General features: G+C 60.2%; 2 protein-coding genes across 6 annotated transcripts; one reads left to right on the plus strand and one right to left on the minus strand.

Annotated features, from left to right (window-relative positions):
- Positions 1-1,376: 1,376 nt before the first annotated feature.
- UBQLN4 (ubiquilin 4) lies at positions 1,377-15,308 on the minus strand. 5 transcript variants are annotated; one of them, XR_015246328.1, is made up of 12 exons: positions 15,151-15,308; positions 13,583-13,734; positions 13,012-13,229; positions 12,175-12,437; positions 10,445-10,603; positions 6,819-7,044; positions 5,663-5,802; positions 5,130-5,213; positions 4,896-5,011; positions 4,540-4,751; positions 2,040-3,139; positions 1,377-1,674 (listed from the first exon to the last, which is right to left on the minus strand). XR_015246328.1 is itself a non-coding variant. In XM_086694448.1 (11 exons), exons 1-11 carry the CDS (start codon positions 15,256-15,258, stop codon positions 2,988-2,990), a joined length of 1,830 nt encoding a protein of 609 aa, XP_086550574.1. In that variant the 5' UTR covers positions 15,259-15,308; the 3' UTR covers positions 1,377-2,987. The 5 variants fall into 5 exon arrangements, 4 of the variants coding, with proteins under 4 accessions (XP_086550574.1, XP_086550575.1, XP_086550576.1 ...); XM_086694448.1 differs by having other exon boundaries at positions 1,377-3,139; XM_086694449.1 differs by having other exon boundaries at positions 1,377-3,081; positions 4,540-4,714; positions 15,151-15,307.
- Positions 15,309-16,066: 758 nt separating this feature from the next.
- On the plus strand, positions 16,067-18,995 carry LAMTOR2 (late endosomal/lysosomal adaptor, MAPK and MTOR activator 2). Its single transcript, XM_086694452.1, has 4 exons — positions 16,067-16,284; positions 16,532-16,694; positions 18,513-18,602; positions 18,807-18,995. Exons 1-4 carry the CDS (start codon positions 16,217-16,219, stop codon positions 18,861-18,863), a joined length of 378 nt encoding a protein of 125 aa, XP_086550578.1. The 5' UTR covers positions 16,067-16,216; the 3' UTR covers positions 18,864-18,995.
- Positions 18,996-19,852: the final 857 nt, after the last annotated feature.

Raw genomic sequence — 19,852 nt, forward strand, 5'->3', positions numbered from 1 at the left:
TCTCTCTTGCCTTGGTTTGGAGTCGTCGCCTTCGTTTCGTTTTGTCCTTCCGGTCACTTGGCAGTTGTTACACGGTTTTTCTCTTTGGTGGCTTAGAAAACATTTGTCCTTGACTTAGCGGCAGCTACCACGAGCTGGCGCTCTGTCCTTTACCAGCACAACGCGAAGGCCGCGCGCGTGCAGGCTAACCCCAACCCCACCGTCTCTGACTCTGGAGCCGCCGAGTCACAAGTCCCAATTCCCGCATTTTAAACACCACGAGAAAGAAGCCCCGGGGCGGCTCAGTCGGTTGGCGTCGGAGTCTTGATTTCAGCTGAGGTCATGATCCTAGAGTCGTGGGCTCGAGCCCTGCATTGGGCTCTGTGCTGCGTGTGGAGCCCGCTTAAGATTCTCTCCCTCTCCCTCCCTCCGCACGCTTCTCCCCAGCTTGTGCGCACGCTCGCGCTCTCTCTCTAAAACAAAACAAAACACCCCACCATGAGACATCATCACTTTTGTTTTATGGAGTTTACACACACGTTTACCGTTGTTCTTTGTTCTGTTCTTGTTTTTTCTTTTTCTTATGACCCAAGATCACCCCACACGTGAGTCGGCCGGTGGTGGTCTCAGTTTGGCTTTGTCTGAAGACACCTTTATCTTACCTTCATGTTGGAAAGACGCTCTCGCCGGGCGCCGCATCCCAGACTGGCGGGGAGGCAGCATCCACCCCGTGGGCTTCCGCGTCGCGGGTGGGACGTGGGCGCTGGTCTGCCGCTCCCTCGAGAGCCCGCTGTCTTGATTTTCTGGTTGCTTCCAAACGTAATGGTGACCTGGTTCCTCCAGGTTGTCCTTCGGCGTCTCTCCCCTCCCAGGACTCCGGTCGGCCGGCCGCCCGCTTCTTCGTGTGGACCCGCGTGCTTCTGCCTGCAGTTTCCACCACTTGCCCCCCACCCCCCGCCGCGTCCTCCCCTCCCCCCGCCGTGGGATCTGCCAGCCCGGCGAGTCGCCCGCGGACACCCTAACGCCGCTCACTCCACTCGGCCCCTTTCCGATCGTGCCAGGTCTGTTCTTGTGGCTTCCGGCGGGAGAACCGGCCGGGCTTAGTCTCGGAGTTCAAGGCTAAATCTCCTGACTTCACTTGCAGAAGGTCTGGATGCAACAGTTCGCTTTGTCTTGGCCTTTTTACCTGAGGTAAGAGTCTTGCTGTATCGGCAGTAATGACCTTCCTATGCCCCGCCTCCCAGCCCTGACGGGGTGGGGGTGGGGGTGGCGGCATCCTTAAACACCTGTGGCAACTGAACCCCCTTCAACGTCCTCGGGTCCTGCTTTATTAAACCCCCTAAAACCGAGTTTTCTTCGGCCGGCCTCCTCTCCCCCAAAAAGCAAGCACCAAGACATCCCGACAACAAAGACCACGTCGTTTATTTACAAAGGCCAGTGTGGAGGTTGGGGAGGTCAGGAGGGAGAGCCACACACACCCTCTCCGGATTGCTCAGGACGCTTTCCCACTCGGGAGACAACTGTGCCCCTCGCGCCTCCATATTCTCGGCCACGGGTCCTCCGAGCAGCTGCGCGAAGCCGCAGAGAGAAGAGGCGACAGGAGCCTCCCCTGCGCTCGATACAGCAACGTCCGATTCCACACCAAAGGCGTCGCCGCTGCCCTCTCCTTCCCTTCCTCAGATAGAACTCTCTGGCCTGGAAGGAAACGGTGAAGGATCCAAAGGCCGGGGCTGCAGGGGTAGAGACCCCTCTACTGTTCCCCGACAGCTCCAGGACCACACTGCCCTTGGGGTGCCCGGTGCCCAGAGGCCCAGGACCTAGCTCCCTGGACTGTGTGCACTCCTGCCCTGGACCAGCCCTCCTGCCTACCTCTCTCTGGTGGGAGACAGCTCGGAACCAGAAACCAACCAGGAATCCGCCGTCCTGTGCCACTCGAGTGTGTGTGTGTGTGTGTGTGTGTGTGTGTGTGTGTGTGAGTGAGTACCCACCGCATACACACCCGCTGCTGAGACAGACCCCAATCCCTTCGTGTCTCGTGAGGGGGACTGAGACCCCGGTACCTGGGGATGCAGGCGAGTCCTGGAAACGGAGCCGGCAGGAGCCCCCGTGAACCGTGTCGCTTGGCTTCCCTGAGCCCTTCCTGCGGCTCAGACCCCGTTAGCATCTCCAGGGCCCTCTGCCAGGCCTGAGCCTGGACCCCGCCTAAGGGAGCTCCGTGGGGCCTCCACTCCCAAAGTGTCCATTCCGGGTTCCAGCCGCTGAGCCTGTGACTCAGTTCGTTTTCCCATCCCCCTCCTCCAGAAAATCTCCTCCCTCCTTTGCACCCAACTCCATCGGGCCGGTCCAGGGCTCGGTTCCTCACACAGAGGGTGATGTCTGTTCTCCCCCTTCGGACGGGACATCCCAACAAAGCCTGGATGAAGGGACCAGGATGGGGGGGGCGGGGGGGTGGAAAAGAGAGCCTGTCCCCACCCCCCCAACCGCCAGCCCTGCTTCAGTGTGTGGTCCCAGCAGGGGTGAGGCTGCAGGTGGAGAGACAGAGGAGTCGCCACAAGTAACCAGACAACAAGCAGAGCCCTAGAGGCACACACGAAGACCCCGCCCCAGTCCCTCCTCCCACCCAGCATGGCCAGGCCACCGCCACCAGAGGTCTACAGGCTGTGCCAGGAGGCGGTGGGGCCAGTAGCTGGGGCCGACCGGCGACACTGTGAAAACCACTTGAACGGCCCTGCTGGAGCAGGGCCCAGAGCAAAGACTCCATAAGAGATGTACAAGTAAACCCAAAATGCGCAGGGCACTGGGGCGAGGCCCGTGCCCCTAAAGTCACCCTGCTGTCTGGAGAGGACGGGGCGGGGAGATGGGGCGGCAGGCAAAGGGCAGGGGCCGACAGAGGAGCCAGGCGCTGGCGCCCAGGGAAGGGAGAGGCAGGAGGCGCGGCCGGGGGGGTTAGGAGAGTTGCGAGCCCAGGAGTCTCTCGATGGCTGCGTTGACGTCCCCTCCTGTGGCGATCAGGGCCTGCAGGTTAGCTTCACGGTTGATGAAGCCCATGGAGTTGAGCTGCTCCAGCTGCTGCTGGAACCGTACTTCCGGCGTCGTCTGCACCTGCAGAGGACGGGCCTTGTGAAGGGGGCGCAGGGCCACCCCCTTCTGGCGTCTGCACCTGCAGAGGACGGGCCTCTCTGAGTCTGAGGTTTACGGTGCAGAGCAGATGACCAGTAGGTCTTCTCCGGCATCCTCAGACCCAACCAGTGGGCAGGGAAGGGTGAGCCTCAGACAGGGGTCACGGAGCCTGCACCCCACATCGGTCAACGACTGTGTAACAGAAGGTGGGGGGTGTCTTTCTGAACATTTCGAAGTAACAGACGGGCCCAGAGCAGCCTATATTCCTAACCACTTTCTGTCCCTGGAGAGGTTAACGGCGCTCCAGAAGCCAAATGGTGTGTGCTCGGTAAGACGCACGGTCTGCACAAAGTCCACCCCCAGCCCTGCCCCCGGCAGTCTTCAAGCAGGGAGCCAGGGGAAAGGCCAGGGAAGGGCCCCAGGAAAGAAGGAAACTGTTTGATCACGGTTAGCCAATCAACAAACACCATTATTTACAGAAGAGAAGGCTTTTCGTGTCTGACACTCCTATATACATCTCCTGGAAATGCTTTCCCAAAGGATGTGCAGGAAGCACTAGCCTTGGTCATGAAGGAGCCCAGCAGTGACAGGCCGCCCGGCCTCTGATAGGGTGAACGCACTGTTCCCAGAAGGAAAGGATGTGCCGAGGGTCACAGAAGCCCCCTAATGTGCAGCACGAGAGCCTTCTCCAGGGTTGGGTGCTGCTTCTCCTCACGGTCCGCAGGATCTAAGCCGGACTGGACCTTCCTTGGTGACTCTTGGTCCAACCCTTCTACAGGGTTCTGTAGAACAGAGCCTTCTGCAGAGCTAGGCACGCTTACGTTTCTGTCAAAAGGGTCCTTCCAGACGAGTTAGGGAAGCCAGAGAAAAGTTAAGGGCCTCACCTGAGGTCAACCCTACTCCTCACCCAATCCCCTAGCCTTGACTTTGCAACACAGGGTTCTAGTTACCTCATCCCCCAGAACCCTCCGCGCTAGTCTTGGAGGCGGAGGCTGATTTAATCACCAAAGGACCCTGTGATAGAAGGAAGCAGCTGTAGGACGTGGTGGTTAAGGTGTGTAAACTCAGGAGCCAGCATACCTTGGCCTCATTACTTACTGGCTGCGTGACTCTGAGCAAGCCACTTACCCTCTCTGGGCCTCAGTTTCCCCCTTTTATAACACAGAGATAGCAGCTTCTTTCCAAGGCCGTTGTGAGCAGTGGAGCGAATGTGCTCTCGCACACGAGGCATGAGAACGGCCCCCAGAGCCCGATTAAGTTCTATCATTACTCTCGTCTCCATCGCACAGCCGCAAAAGCCAACGTGGAGAAGGCGGCAACCGGCCCAAGGCCAGCAAGGGGCAGACCAAGCCCTGCGGGCGGCGGTCCGGCTGGCTCCAAACCCGCTCTGCCTTTCCAGGCTGCCGCCACCCCCCACACCGGCCCCGCAGCCCCGCGTACCTGGGAGTTCCCGCCCCCTGCCAACAGCTGGACCATCTGCTGCATGAGGTGCTGGGGAGCATTGGGAGAAGGCGTGGCGGGGGGCGCTGGCGAGGAGGTGGGGGCCTCGGGCGCAGACCCAGTGTCGCTGCCTGCCGGGGCCGCCGGGGTCCGGGACATCCCGAAGGAGCCAAGGCTGCAGGCAGGAGAGACCAAGAGGTGGGAGGCAGCCTCTGAGAAAGGGATGGCAACGTGAGGTCCAGAAGGCGGAGCGCACAAGCAGGAGAGCAGACCCTCAGAGCTGTGGGGCGGGGCCTGGCGCGGAGGCGGAGCCAGAGCCTTGTGCCCCTCCCCCCCGCCCCCGGCCCCGCCCTCACCTGGGTACCAGCCCAGGGGCCTCGGTCTGCAGGGTCTGCAGGCCCTGCTGGATCTGCAGCAGGGCCTGCATGGCGCGGGGGTTGGTGAGCACGGACAGGGACTCCGGGTTCTGCATCTGGCGGGAAACAGGCAAAGGAAGGCAGTTGTGGCAGGACGCAGGCGGCCACCCGGAGCTCTGCTCTGCCCCCCCCCCCCCATTCCCCGTGTCCCTGGCCCCCAAGAGCCTCACCCACCTGCTGCAGGAAGACGGGGAGCTGGAGGCGGAGCTGCTCCTGCAGCTGGGGGTTCCCCGCAAAGAGCGGCACGTTCACCATCATCTGCGGGGTGAAGGCGGGAGGGAGGCCTGGGCCCACCCGCCCTCAGAATCCCGGCGGCCTGTCTCCCTCGGCACCCCCACCGCCGTGGGAGATCTGGGTCCCCGTGCATCCCGAAGGCCTCCCGGGGGCAGTGAGAGGAGACGGAACCGCGCTCCGGGCCTCGGGCCAGGGCTCGCAGCCCCGCGCCTGGCGTTGACGGTGTCCCCAAGTACAGGGCGCACTGGGCACCACACCACATTCCGGGCGCTCTACTCGTATGAGCTCACTGCGCCCCCCGGGACGCCGTGAGGGAGGGGCCACGGCCACGGCCACGTACAGGTGAGCAAACTGGGAGGCTCGGGACGGCTGAGCTCACGCAGCTTGGGGGCCGGGACCGGAGACACTAGCCCAGGCCGTCTGGCTCCCGCGCCTCCCGCCCACTGCGCAGGACCTGCCCCCACACTGCGTACCTGAGCAGCAAAGTCGGGGTTCTGGGCCAGCGTCTGCATCATGCTGCGCATGTAGGGGGCAGAGATAACGTTCTGCATCAGCTGCGGGTTTTCAGAGATCTGCTGGAGGAGAGCCTGCATCTCGGGGCTGTTGAACACTCCTAGCACGAGGAGGAAGACGACAAGGACAAAAGGGTCCAGATGGAAACCAGATGCCTGCCCCTCTTCCATCTCCCTTACTTCCAACGTTGAGCCGTTAGGGAGCTCAGAGGGGCGACGAAAAGCCACCCCCAGTTCAGGGGTGTGGGCCCCAGCTCTGGCCTTGCTTCGGCCCGGCCCCTCTCCCAGCTGCTCTACGGACAAGCAGGTTGGAAACTGGGTCTCATTTGCGCCCCCCCCCCCCGCCCTCCCCGGGGCCGTTCCAGGAAAGGGTCTGACGGAGGTCACATAGGCTCGTGGTTGGCAGTCTTTCTTAGTGGCAGAGGCCCTTTCCTTAAACCAGATGTCACTCCGAACCAAGTGTGACAACGGACTGGCTGGAACCCCTCCCACTCAGTCCTTTCTCCTTCTGGGGAAAGTCCGGACCTCCGGACTCAGGAGTACAATTTGAAAGCCACAGGTCATAAGGGGACTGGAGCACACAGAGGGGAAGGGACTCTCCTGATCAAGGTGCCGCCCCCTCCCCCCCCCCCTCCCCGACCGGGGCATCTACCAGAGACGTCCCCGGGGTCACATGTACGGTCACAGTCCAGATAGTGGGGCCTCCCCAAGGGTTGTGCACAGCCCGCCCCTGTCTGTCCATGGCAAGTCCACACATCCTTCTCCCCCGGCCTCACACCTGCCTGTCCCTGGGAGCGCCCGCTTCCTCCCACACCCACTTCCCCAGGTTGACCCATTTGCCTGGATGGTACCAGCAGTGCTGAGCGCTTCGGAGTGGGGCCTGCTTTACTCTGTGCCGTCACTCAGGCTGCTCCAGGGACGTCAGGACACAGCCCAAACCACCCCTCATCCCAAGGGGGCAGAGCTTCTGCCCCAGGCTGCAGACCACCCCCCCTCCGGGGCTTCAGTACAGGCTCACCTGTCTTCAGGAGGCTGCAGCAGTGCGAGCCCCATTCAGTCCTGGGGCAGAGGGACTACCCTGGTGACCCCACTAAGCTCCTTCCAGCCCAGGACATACCTGACCCCAGGCTAGCCGCATTGATCCCAAAGGGGTTGGAGACTGTCGGGTGCACCTGGCTGGTCCCCGATCCTCCGGTGCCCTCCCCCCCGGACCCGGGGGCCTGGGAGGTGGGGGGCGAGGGGCTCCAGGGGTTAGGGAGGGGCTCTCGGTTCTCAGTCCGCAGAGGCTGGGAGGACGAGCTGTCGGAGTTCCCGGCCAGGGAAGAGAAGGGGTTGTTGCCAAACTGGGAGGAGGGAAAGGTTCTGGGTTAAGGACCGAAACAAACCAGGGTGAGGGCTAGGCCCCCCGCGCCTCTCACCTAGCAGCCTCCCCTCCCTGGGAGAGGGAGGGGGTGGGAGGTCCCGGAGGCCCTCAGCTCCAGTTCTGGCCTAGAGACGGGGCAGCCACACCCTCACCTTGCAGGGTGGGAGGTGGCCAGTGCAGGAGCAGCCAGGGGATGACAAAACCCCTCAGGTAACTGGAAACTTCCCACCTTCCCCGAGGGCTCCAAAGACTTGGTCTCTAGTCTCCTTTGTGCCCTGTGGTACTTTACACACACCTTCTCATCGCGTAAGGACACATATGTCTTCCTCGGGTCTTCAGGGGCACAGGCAAGGTCACCTTTGCACCCCACCTTTCCCCTGACACTAGTAGGTGCTCAATAAATAATTGTTGGCTTGAGGGGAGCTGGCTCTCTACGTCAGCCCTGGGCTGCCTCTAGGCGTCCCCCTGTCCAGCCGTCTTGGTCCAATAAGACCTCCCCAGAAGCCCAGGTCCTCTTCATGGCATTCTGTCCCTCCAAGCACACGCAGGGGAGCCCCTCAGGGGCACTTATCTCCGGCTGAGCATGCCCTCCTTCCGCTGCTTCCCCCGCACAGCTTTCTCCTCGGCCTCCTTCCTTCAGCTACATAGGCCCCCTCAGCACCAGGCTGCCTGCTGTCCCCCAGGATGGCCTCAGGGTCGGCACCCCATCACATGGCGTGCTGCCCAAGGTGGCAATGGAACTTCCTCTGGATCCCCCGGCACCCAGGCAAGAGCTCTGTCCAGCACTGTGCTCGCTGAGGGAGTCTGTGCCCTATTTCCCTGCTCCAGCCCCCCATCCTGAGGTCCTGGGTGGTCCTCAGTTGCACAGCTTCAGCCCCTTGTCACCGCGGGGTCTCCTGCTCATTCAGAGCAGGTCGTGGGGACCAGAGCCAGCCAAGGCCCTCCAGCTCTGAGCCGGGCTTCCTCCGCCTTACCAGATGCCTGCTGGGATGACAGCCAGCAGGCCGGGGTCTGTGTACCCCAGCCTCAGGCTTTGTCCCTGTTTCACACTTCCCGTCCTGGTAACTCGCCTGGCACCCACCACCGCTGAGTTCTGGGCCCCCTAGTTTTCCCCGTGCTCTCTATGGACTGAATCTCTTTCTGACCACCCTCGGGCAAGCACAGCTGCCATTTATTGAGCACCTACTATGTACCAGGCATGTTTCTTCTAATGTTTACAGTAGCCCTCCAATGTACCAGTTCTCAAAGTGTGGTCCTGGGACCCTTGCAAGGCTTAACCCTGGTTTTAGAATTCTGAGACGCTATTTGCCTTTTTTCACTCTTGTTTTCATGAGGCTATGTGACATGTGATACTGCACCAGACCGAGCGCGGAAGCAGAATTGGGTCCCACAGCAAGCCAGACGGCAAGGGAGTCTGCAAAAGTTAGAACAAGGCCGCTCTCCTCTCAAGTTTTGTTTTGGAAAATTAAGTTATTTTTTAAGCGAATGTGCTTTTTATATTAACGTGTAGGGTATTTACTGTCGTTTTAAAACGAATTAATCAACCTTCTGTAAGTTTCCCGGTCTTCATTTCAGATACAGTGGCTATCAAGAGACCCAACCCACAAAAAGAAAACCTTTTTGAGGTCTTCAATAATTCTTAAGGGTATAAAGGGGTCCTGAGGCCAAAAGAGTCAAGCATCACCGCTTTATTATATCACTTCCATTTTGAAAACACGGACGCTAAGACTCAGAAAAGTTAAGCAGCTAACTTAAAACTGCGCCACTAAAAATGGGCGTTAGGTATTTGAACCCAGGTTTGCCGACGCCAAAAGTCTGTTCTTTTAGTTGTTCCAACGGTTCTTACGATTTAGCCTGCATCAGAGTTAGCCGGAGGGCTTGTTATAAGCCTTTCTCAGCTCCTTGTTTTTTTGTTTTTTTTTTTTTTTAACCAGATGCATGCATTACTTGGATATACGTTTTTAATTAAATACTTAAATAAAACTTAAACAAATTCCGTTAAAAACTCATAGTTGATCCCGACAAGCACGTTCTAAGATTTGCAACAGCATTGCCAAGAATAACCAAGAAGACGCAGGAGAGCAAGGTGAGGGGTTTGCTCTACCAGATGCCCAGGCTTAATTAGGACAATGTGGTATCACCGCAAGGACAGACAGACCGACCAGTGGGCCCGCGCACAGTCAGCTAGACTCACACCTATATGTGGAGATTTGGTGTAGGACGGAGGCGGCATGAACAAGGAAATCTGCTGGGACAGCACAGACCACGCAGGACGTGGTGCTCTCGTCCACGAGGAAAAAGGAACAGGAGAGCCCACCCTCCCGCCTGGGCCTGGTTTGGGGTGTGTGTGTGTTCGGTTCGTGAAACTGCATCAAGCTGCACGCTTGTGATATGTGTCCCTTTCTGAAGCCATGTTATTCTCCAAGAAAGGTATTCGTAAGAAATGTTTTTAAAAAGCAGGTTAAAATTATATGAACAGCAGGACGCCACTTCTAGGAGGTTTAAAAATATGCAAGACAATACTCTACATTATTTACGGATACAAACATGGGCCATAAAAGAATCAAGGCGGTCAACACCAGCTTCTCAGTGGCAGTCAGCTCTGGAGAGGGAAGGAGCTATAAACTGGGGCAGGGCTGCATGAAGCTACACTTCTTTCTGTAAAGCCTTACTTGCAAGTATAAAATACGCCCAGGAAATTATAGAAAACACTCAGTCACCTCTGAGGTAGAAAAGAGGTGGCTGGGAGATGGAACCAGAAGGAAGGATCCCCTATTGTTTACTTTGTAGAACTTCGGAACTTTGAAGTGTGTAAATATTTGTATCACGTACTTAGTGTAAATTAAACTTAAAAAAGAAAAAAAAAAAAGAACCCAAAAGGCACTGACCCTACATACAGGGACGTGAAAGGATGCTGTACTTTGGTCTACACTTCTCACGTATTTGGAAGAATCCATAAGGTACTTTTCAAAGTGCATATTCCCAGGGCCTGATTCCAGAGACTGAGTCAGGAAGAGGCTCGAAGGTGGGAACCAGGAATCTGATGATCGGCGAGCCCCCCTGGGTGATTCTGATGCAGGTGATCCAAGGACCACACTTGAGACACGCTGCTGGCCCCAGGGCCCCTGAGCCCCCGGGGCAAGAAGTTGTCGGACGCTTTGCACGCTACACCCCGCCCGCTTCCCTGGGGAATTCTGCTACCTTCCACCCTGCTGCCCCGCCCCGTGCCAGGCTGGACCACCCCCGCCTGTACTGTGAGAACGGCTCTCAAGCCAAGGCCCACTGTCGGAGGGCTGCGTAGGCAAAGAGGCTGACTTGGATCCGGGGATAGGGAATCCTGAGCCCCAACAGCCCTCCCACAGCCCAGCCCCTGGTCCCACCTGTTCCCGGGCAGCACTGAACATCGGCTCTTGGATGTCTGTGTACATGCGGCGGAGGGCGTTATACCCTCCGGGGATGCTCTCCAGGTTGCTCAGGGCCCGGTCCTGGTTCCGCATCATTTCTTGCATCATGGCTGGATTTCGAGCAAGCTCCATGGTCTGGTGGAGAAGGGAGAGAGACAGGAAGAACCCCAGAACCAGGGGGGCACCAGGCTTGGCCGGGGGTGGGCCCTGAGGAGGAGGTCTGTCCCAGGACCAGGGTCCAGGGCCCGGGAACTGCCCCACAGCGGCAGGGTGGCAGGTAACTTCCTCCCTCTACCACTGTCATCTTGGCTCTGTCCCTGCCTGCAAGGGTAGTCTGCGGGGCTTTGTGCCGCGGTACAACGACCCAGGGGTGGGGGGGCGAGGTCAGCAGCTTCTCTTCCTCAGGTTCAGGAGGCCCTCGAACCCGAGGCCCTCGGAAGTACAGGGAGCAAAAGGAAACTGGTAGGAAAGGACATGAGGAGGAGGAAGCAGAGGAGAGTCACATCTGAGCACCTATGCTACACAGGCACCCAGCTAAGTAATTCACACAGCGGAAGTCACGTGCTCCCCACGATAATTGTCCCAAGGAGATATTTCTGTCCCTATTCTGCAGATGAGGAAATAGGCTGAGATTCACTGGGGACACACAGCCGGTTAGTGGTGGGGCCAGGTTTTGAGGCCAGATCACTCCGTCTGTCCAAGACCACGCTGCGGTTCCTGGAAGATGACCATAAGTTGGGGACGGAAAGGGTTCACGTTGGGGCGACACGACCAGCACTCTCTAACCCCACCCCCAGGTCTCCGGCCTGGCCAAACCTTGAGAAACCCGTGGACGGGATGGGGGCTTACTCTCAATAAGGGCTGGCCTGTGTCAACTCCAGGGGACAGCAGTGCATGACGGGGGACAAAGGGCACCCTGCCTGGGATGCCTTCCCTGTCCCTACTCCCAAGTCCCTCCACAAGTGCTCACTAAAGCACCTTTACGTCTAAGACGGGACCCTGACTCCTTACCCCATAATTCACTCATTCTCTAAGTGTTTCCGGAGTGACTTCCACGCACCAGGAGCCATTCTAGGCAGGGAAGAAAACACCCGCAAGTCCTTGCTCCGAAGGCACTTATCTCCAGGGGAACCCAGCACCGGTGCCCACGGCTCCGCTGACGTCATCTCTCCTCTTCCCCCGGGGGACTGGGCCATGAGACAGGGCTCCCGAAGCCTGACACGCCGCCGCTGCCGGGCGTCCTTCGGCCACCAGCCCTGCCCGGCCCAGCCACGACGCTCCCCGAACGCCCTACACCCAGGCCTTTGCACGTGCTGTCCCTCAGGCCTGAACACTCTCCTCTTTTTCTTCCTCTGGCTCATGATTCCTCCTCTGGGTCTCAGCGTGGCTGACACTTCCTCCAGAGCCTCTTCTGAGCGCTCCCCCCCTCCTCCCCGGGTAGGGCCAGGAGCCCTTCTCTTAGGGGATCCCGCGACTATGACATCACCAACCACACCACGTTACTACTGCGCGCTTGCTTGTCCCATTTCCTTTTGAGACCAGAAGTTCCTGGAAAGCTAGGCCTGTGCCTTGTCGTCACTACACCCCCAGTGCTCCAAACAGGGCTGCTGGATGAGTAAGTCACCAAATAAGCCAAGGCAGGGCGAGGTGGGAAAAGTCCCACCGGTGTCTTGTCCGTCCCCACCCCAACCTTCTCTCACACCCACCTGCCTCATGAGCTCCGGGTTGTTGAGCATGTGGCTGATCTCAGGGTTCCGCTCCATCAACTGCTGCATCTGGGGGTTGGCCATGATCATGTGGCGCATCAGGTCGGGGTTAGACATCATGTCCTGGACCAGGGGGTTCTCCATGATCTGCGACAGCATCTCGGGGTTGGACATCAGCTGTCTCTGCATTTGCTGCTGCAGCTCCATGAAGTTGGCGGAGCCCAGGCCCAGGCTGCCCAGGCCCAGGAGGCCCCCAAAGCCAGCTGCGGGGAGGGGCCAGGGTCACGGCCGGCCGCAAAACCCTGCCCCCACCTGGCCACGGCCGCCGAATGCAGGCCTCCCCGCCATGGGCCCTGTCTGTTTCTGGCATCTCCCCTTTCCAACCCTTCCCCGGGCCCAAGCCCTGGCCCGCTGCCGGCAGAGACAGGAGCCCAGCAGACCGAGACCTCTCTGGAAGCCGAGGCCGAGAGCCGGGCACGGCACTGAGCAAAGAGACGGCGACCAGCGATGGCCTGCTGAATGAGCCGAAACACTCCCCAGCTGGCTGCTGCTGGACCCACTCCGTCCCCAAACTCCAATATCCTCACCCCGCATTCGCCACGTCCGCAACCTCATTTCTCCCGTCCCCTTAACGTTCACCCATGCTCCCCTCCTCCGGGAGGCCCTCATAGACGGATGTCCTCCCCTGCTCCGCTCAAGCAGCAATGTCTGGAACCCTATGTCCAGGGGTTCCCTGTCCCCATCAGACCAGGAGCAGGGACCATGTTTCTGCCTCCTCTTGGCTCCCCCTGCGCCCTAGCCCAAAGCAGGACTGTGACCTCCTCCCTCAGGGCTTACAGAGTATGGATGCAGTAGCGCTGGGGGGTCCCTCCCCAGCCCCTGGGGAGGGCCCCCCCCCACTGCTCCTCCGGCTTCCGCTGCCAGCATCCGAAGTGGCGCTGCCAGAGGTGGAGGGCTGGGCCGGGGCGGCGGGTGAAGCGGGCGTGGTGGAGGGTGCCGAGGCAGGGTCTGGAGTGGAGGGGGAAGAAGCAGTGGTGGCAGCTGGATCTGGAGCCCTGAGGACAGAGAAATGAAGTCCCAGCTGAGGTGAGCCCCAGAGGGAAGACGGTGATCTCAGAGGAGGACTTTCGGTGCCTCTACTACCCTATCACAAGCCACCTCCTGAGCAGCCCTCAGGCGGGGGTGCGGTAATGCTGGGGGCAGTTAGTAGTTCAGGCCGAGGGAGAAGCTAGCACCAGCTGCCTCCGGGGCATTCTGGGAGAAGCGAGTCCCATCCCCTCCCCTGGTAGGGCTTGCCAATTCTTCCCGGACCTCGGCAGGGCCCTCCAGGTACAGGTGGGTGACGGGTGAGACACCGGGGGAAAAGAGGCCTGATCAGAAGTTGGATGTGCTCCTCTCCTGGACTTACTTCTGAGGGGTCTTGATGACCAGATGGACAGTGAGCCCATCCTTGATCCCATGCTGGTTCAGGGTGTCCCCATCCTTGAGGATCTTGCCTGCGAAGATCAGGACCAGCTGATCCTGCTGAGCCTTAAACCTCCTGGAGATCTCCTCTTTGAACTGTGGTCAGGAGGCAGAAGTCACTGCGGAGGCTCCTGGGCTCCACCCACCAGGGACCCTGCCTCTAGCCCCCCCGGGGAAGTCCCTTCCGTAGTCTCAACTCCATCCAGCCTGCTGCGATAAGCAGGCCCCTTTGTTAACCAAAGAGAAGAACCGGTGACGTCCCCTCTCAGCTCAACTCCTGGGGTCTCCCACCCCAGAAGGCCCTTGCTGCTTCCTGCCACCCCCTCCGCAGTCCCTCTGCCCAGCTCCCTGTGAGGGCCCTGCCCTGCTGGCCCCTGCCCATCCCAACTCCTGCAACAGCCTTCCACCCAGGCCCTGTCCACCACCCCCCCCCCCGCCGCGCCTCCTTCTCAGACCCCAACTTTCCTCACGCCCAGCCATCTTGCAACAACTAGGACAAACGCATCCCAGCAGTGACTCCTCAGGAGTTAAGAGTCTCAGTCCCATGAGATACGTATGAATCATTATCTCCATTTTAAAGATGAGAAAACTGAGGCTCAGAGCAGTTATGTAACTGCACTGGAACGCAGGACTTGACCCCAAAGCCCCAGCTCTTGACCAAACACACTGTCTCTCAATTCAAGCTGACTTCAAATTCAGCTTTGCAGGGCAGAGAATGTAAGTTCTGGAATGCAGTCACTTTATAAGGGGGGAGAGGGAGCAGTGATGGCACTAAAGACTGGCTTGGGAGAGTGAGACTCCCCAAATCTATCAGCTCTCCCCTCCAAAACAAACTTAAACCAAAACAGACACTCTCAGTAAAGAGTGCACTTGCTAAGCAAACGCAGCTTCCAGAGCCCTTCCTTCCAACCAGATGGCCTGTGTTAAGCCCCGCCTGCGTGAAATTGTGGAGCAGCCACAGGAGGTGCGAACACAGGAAAAGCTCCCTCATTCACTCATTCAACACACTTTTATTGAGCACCTACTGCACACCGTAAGTCCCAGAGAGGCCGAGGGCCCACCGTAACCCCCTCGATTTGGGAGCGTCGGAAGGATACGGGCCCGGGGAAATGCTCCCCCGGCGCCCCGCGTCCCAGAACCCGGAGGCGCCCCCCGCCCGCTCTCCTGGCGCAGCGCCGTGCCCGGAGCCCGCCCGGCCTCGGCGCCCCGGCCCCCCGGCCATTCCCCGCGGCGCACGCTGCCCTCAAGGCCCTGGTCCTTCCCCTGCGCGGTGCCAGGTGCCCCCTCCCCACTCTCCGCCACGCCCCCAGCCCAGGCCACAAGGCGCGCCCCGGCCTCGCGTCCGCCGCACGCGTCGCGCTCGCCCGCTCCCTCTCGCCGGACGCCCCCAGCCCCGCTCCGCGCCTCCCGCCCCTCCGAGAGCCTGCGGGGCCCCCGCCCGCCGCCCCAGCGCCTCGGGGCCACCCCTCTCTTCGCAGACCCCTCCTCCGCGACCCTCGCCGCGCGTACTACCTCCTTGACGGAGGCTCGATCGCAGATCACGATTTCCTCCTTGTCCTTGGGGGTCTTGACGGTGACCCGAATGGGGGGCCTGGCCTCGGCCCCGCTCGGCTCCGCCATGCCGCCGCCGCCACCCGGCCGCCCGCCAGCCCGCCCCGGCTCCTCCTCCTCCTCCTCCTCCTCCCCGCCCGGCCGGCCGGCTCGGCTCCGGCCTCCGCCCCTCCGCACCCCCCCTGCCCTGCCCTCCCCTCCCCGCGGCCGCGCCGCCCTCCGGACCAGCGGCGCCCACAGCGCCCCGGGCGGCCTGGGGGGGCACTGCAGCCGGGGCCGCGCCGCCGCACCGGGCCTCACGGGGCGGGGCGGGCTCCCCACGACAGCCGGCAGCCAGCCCAGGCCGGCCGCCTCCGCGGGGACTCCCGCTCGCGGACCAAACGCTGTCCCCGTCACCGCGTTGGCTCCGTTCCCGGGGCCCTCCCGCCTCGGAGGCTGAGTTCGCCCACTTCTGGACGTCCACCCAAGATCTCACCTCTAGGACTGACTATGCCCCCGAAGGTCGTGGCCTGCACGACGTTACTAAGTACGGCTCCAGGGGCCTGGGTTCGGCAGGCGCGGCCTTTCTGAGCCTTGGTCTCATCCCACAGGGCCGTGCATAACGTAGGAAACTGCTTTCAAAAGTAACAAACGTGTGCCTGACAAATACGGGGATTGCTGTTTTCAGTTACTGGTCGTGGATTGTCAAGCGGGCATGATGACGCTTCTGCCCCCGGGGAGGGGTTAAACGTCCTTCCAGTACTGCCACTGTCCTTTTCGCTCCCGCTCTTTCCGCCCCCCTCCACCGCGTGGTCCCCGGGGAAAGGCGAACTACAGTTCCCAGGGTGCGCCGCAAAGCCGCACGGAACTACAACTCCCGGCGCCCCCTGCGGCGGGGGCGGTGTTGCGTCGTCACCGCGGAGCGCGGCCGGGACCTCCGGGTCGCGCGGCGTTCCGGAGCGGCCCGGAGCTCGGGGAGGTGCCCGCGGAGGCCCGCGGGAGACGGCTCGGGGGCTGGCGCGGAAGCGGGGGCTTGGGAGCCGCAGGCATGCTGCGTCCCAAGGCTTTGACCCAGGTGTTAAGCCAAGCCAACACCGGCGGTGTCCAGAGCACGCTGTGAGTGCGGACGGAGCAGGCGAGCGGCGAGCCCGGGGCGCGCTGGGGAAGGATCTCGGGGAGGGGAGGAAGGCGGGGGGGCCGCGGCCGGAGGGATGGGGGTGGGGGGAGACCGGAGCGTGGATCCCGGGGCACGTTCTGGACAGGCTCTGCCCAGACCCCTGCTTTCTGCAAGCGCCCCGGCGGGAGCTGGGACGTTTTTGTCGCCGCCGCGGGCACGTCCGAACCCCTTGCCGCCACTCGCCAGGCTGCTGAATAACGAGGGCTCTCTGCTGGCTTACTCCGGTTACGGGGATACGGACGCCCGGGTCACCGCGGCCATCGCCAGCAACATCTGGGCCGCCTACGACCGGAACGGGAACCAAGCGTTTAATGAAGACAATCTCAAATTCATCCTCATGGACTGCATGGTATGGAGAGGAGAGCCACTTCCTCTGTCCCCCAAGGGGATCCCCATGGGGCGACCTGGACCCCATCCTGGATGGTTGGAGGGGCAGGGACAGGATCTCTGAGGGCTAAGAGTTGGTCTGCTGCTGCATTATGGTAGGGCAGGACCCTGTGCCTCAAGTGGTGGTGAGGAAGGAGCCAGGGACCCAGGGTCTGACTGGGCGTCTGGTGTCAGCCAGCCACCTGTCGTTTGTGGAACCTCGGGTAAGGCACTCAACCTCTCTAAGCTTCCCTAGCACATCTCTAAGGTGGAAGCGGTAATCCGTCCGATTACCGATTACCTGTGCACACATGCACACAGGTTGTCGTGAAGACCAAAAGAAAGGACGTAAGCTGTGCAGTGTCGTCAGTCATCCCAGATTCGCAGACTCACAGAAGCACAGTAGCACAGCAGAGTCTCCAGACCCTGGGCCTGTTCCTTCCGTTTACAGAAAACAGAGCTGCAGTCTAGAAAGGGGAAGTAGCCATTAGACGGCGAATTTCCGGGAGACAGAAACTGTTTCGCTCACCTTTGTGTTTGTTGGGCCAACAAATGTTTACGTCCCTGCAGTGTTCTAAGGACTAGGGAAAAAGTAGCAAATGGAACAAAACACTGCAGCTCTAACTCCTCACAGAAGCTCACGGTTTTGTGTGTGCTGTAAAACGCGTCTAAGTTAAAAAACTAGGATGTTAGGTATTGAAAATGCAATGGGAAAGGAAGTGAGGTGGGGCGTATGTCAGGGACCATCTCACTGGAAAAGTGACATTTCACTAGAGATCTGAAGGAAGTTGGCAAGCCCTGTGGCTGTCTGGGGGAAGAACATTTTTGACAAAGGCAAGCGTAAAGGCCCTGAGGCAGAGTAGCATCTGGTCAAGGATGGACAAGGTTGATGTAGCTGGTACAGCATGGGAGTGGGGGAGGTGAGTAGAGGTGAGGCCAGAGAGGCAGGAAGTGAAGCACCTGGCTCCCAGCACACAGCAGATGGCCAGGGAAAGTTCGCGAACCAAACCGAAAAGGCCCAAGAGTGAAGTCTCCCCAAAGGATTTGGGCTGTAACCTACTGTAACCGGGCTGTCTGCCTCATCCTTGCCCCATGCCCAACTAAGGACGCCATTTCAGTTCAGCTGATGACTCCTTGTTCGTCCCTAACCTGGGGTTGGTGCTGTCGAGCAGTGGTTTTCCAACATCTTGTCCACACCCCAGCTGTAAGAAATGCCTTTTAAGTCAGAGCCCAATGCACGCCCCCACCCCCACACTAAAACAAAAGTTTCACCAAACAGTACTTCCCTTACCGCATGCAACGCACTCCATTTCTCTTCTTTTAAATGCTAATCCACCTCCTTAACTGATCTAACCCTAGAGTCAGACCTGCTATTTGAGAAACATTACCACGGGAAAAGAGAACTCTACCTTAGGCTACTGCTCCCTAGCTCCTCTCAGTGTCTTTGGTTGGGGTGAACCCACAGTAAAAACATCACCCATGTGGACAGCCCTTTGCAGATTCAAAACCCCCTCCTGTGTACCCTTACCAGCTGGGATGAGGGGGGGCGGGGGGCGGGTCGCAGAAAGAGAAACCAAGCGGCTGGGAGATTGAGTTTCCCATAGTAAGTCGTAGAAAGCTGTGCTGAAGCTGGAATCTGAACTCAGGATCCCACGTCCAGGGCTGTGGCCAGAGCCCTTGGTCTGGAGCTCCTGCCATGCCCAGGGCGTGGAAGGAAGATAACCTTTCTGAAGAGGAGCCCTTGGGGAAAGGGCTAAAGGTGCCAGGCAGAACATTACATCCCGTGATCTCGCCCCACCAGGAGGGCCGTGTAGCCATCACGCGGGTGGCCAACCTCCTGCTGTGTATGTACGCCAAGGAGACCGTGGGCTTCGGGATGCTCAAGGCCAAGGTGTGTACGTGCCCCTCTGTCTGCAGCCCTGGGCCCAGGCCTGGGCTTTTCACTGTCCGCTCCCACCCCATCGCCTTCCTGGAGTCCTCCTGTCACCCAGCCTGTGTGTGGTGGGGGCGGGGCGCCTAGCGGAAGAGCCCACGTAGACTGGGACCCCTCTGGTGGCAGACCTGTGCGGGCCTGATCACTCCTGCCCTCTTGCAGGCCCAGGCTTTGGTGCAGTACCTGGAGGAGCCCCTTACCCAAGTGGCGGCATCATAGCGAGCCTCGGTTGGAGCTGGGGTCAGAAAAGATCAGTGATCATTTGGAGGGGCGGGGCTCCCTGGGGAAACCTTTCTGGACGGTTCCGGAGGCTGAGACTTTTTTCCAAGAATAAACTTGAACTCCTATCTATCTTGCGTGATGGCTGCTTTCTTGAATGGGAGGAGTCCAAAGAGGTGGGAAGGAGCACGGAGTGCTCTGGAGACCCCTGAGGGCCTGCGACTCCTGCCGGCCCCTCACCTTGCCCTCTGGCAGCCAAGTGGCTCCCGCAGTGATGCCTTAGCCGCCTTGGCCTTTCCAGCAACAGGACGTATCATCGGCCCTGCCGCTGGGAGTGAGTTTACCCATCCCGACTGTCACACCGTTGCAAGTGATCTTGGAGGAGCGGGGCGCCGGTGGGGGTCTTGTCAGCAAGATTATGGGGCCCTGCAGATCCAGTGTCCTCCAGTCCCACCTTGGCGGTGGGGGGTGGGGGGTGGAATGCCTTTTCTGCTCTTGGAGTTGGAAGAGTGCTTGCTAGCCACCTGCAAGGGCTCACACAGACCCTCCAGACATCAGGGCCCTTTGCAGACGGCATGGCTTCCTCGTGAGGCCTGAGATCCCGGGGCGGGAGTATAAGCAATCCAGAAGCTCTCAAAGCCCTTCATCTCCAGATCCTGCCCGGCACTCAAACTCCTCGCTCCGTGTACTTCGGGTCTCCCCCCTACCCTGGGTCTCTAGAGCAGGCGTGGACAGGGAACCACCAGCCCCTAGCCCAGGGCCTCAGGAAGGGACCCATCCCAGGGGAGAGGTAGGTGGCGAGTTTCAGCTCCACCCAGGGTGGGGAACACCGCCCATCCCAGGCCCTGGGCCTTCGGGAGGAGCAGCTGCCAGAACTCTGGGAGCGCTGGGCACCCGTCAGCCCCAGCCCCTCGCCCCAACAGCCCTTCCCCTCGTGCCCCCAGTTACCCCTCCCGGAAGGTCCGAAGGAAATGCAGGAGGCCAATAGG

Source organism: Puma concolor, chromosome E4, assembly GCF_028749965.1.
Source record: "Puma concolor isolate L17-30 chromosome E4, mPumCon1.1.hap2, whole genome shotgun sequence".
NCBI classification, from domain to species: Eukaryota; Metazoa; Chordata; class Mammalia; order Carnivora; family Felidae; genus Puma; species Puma concolor.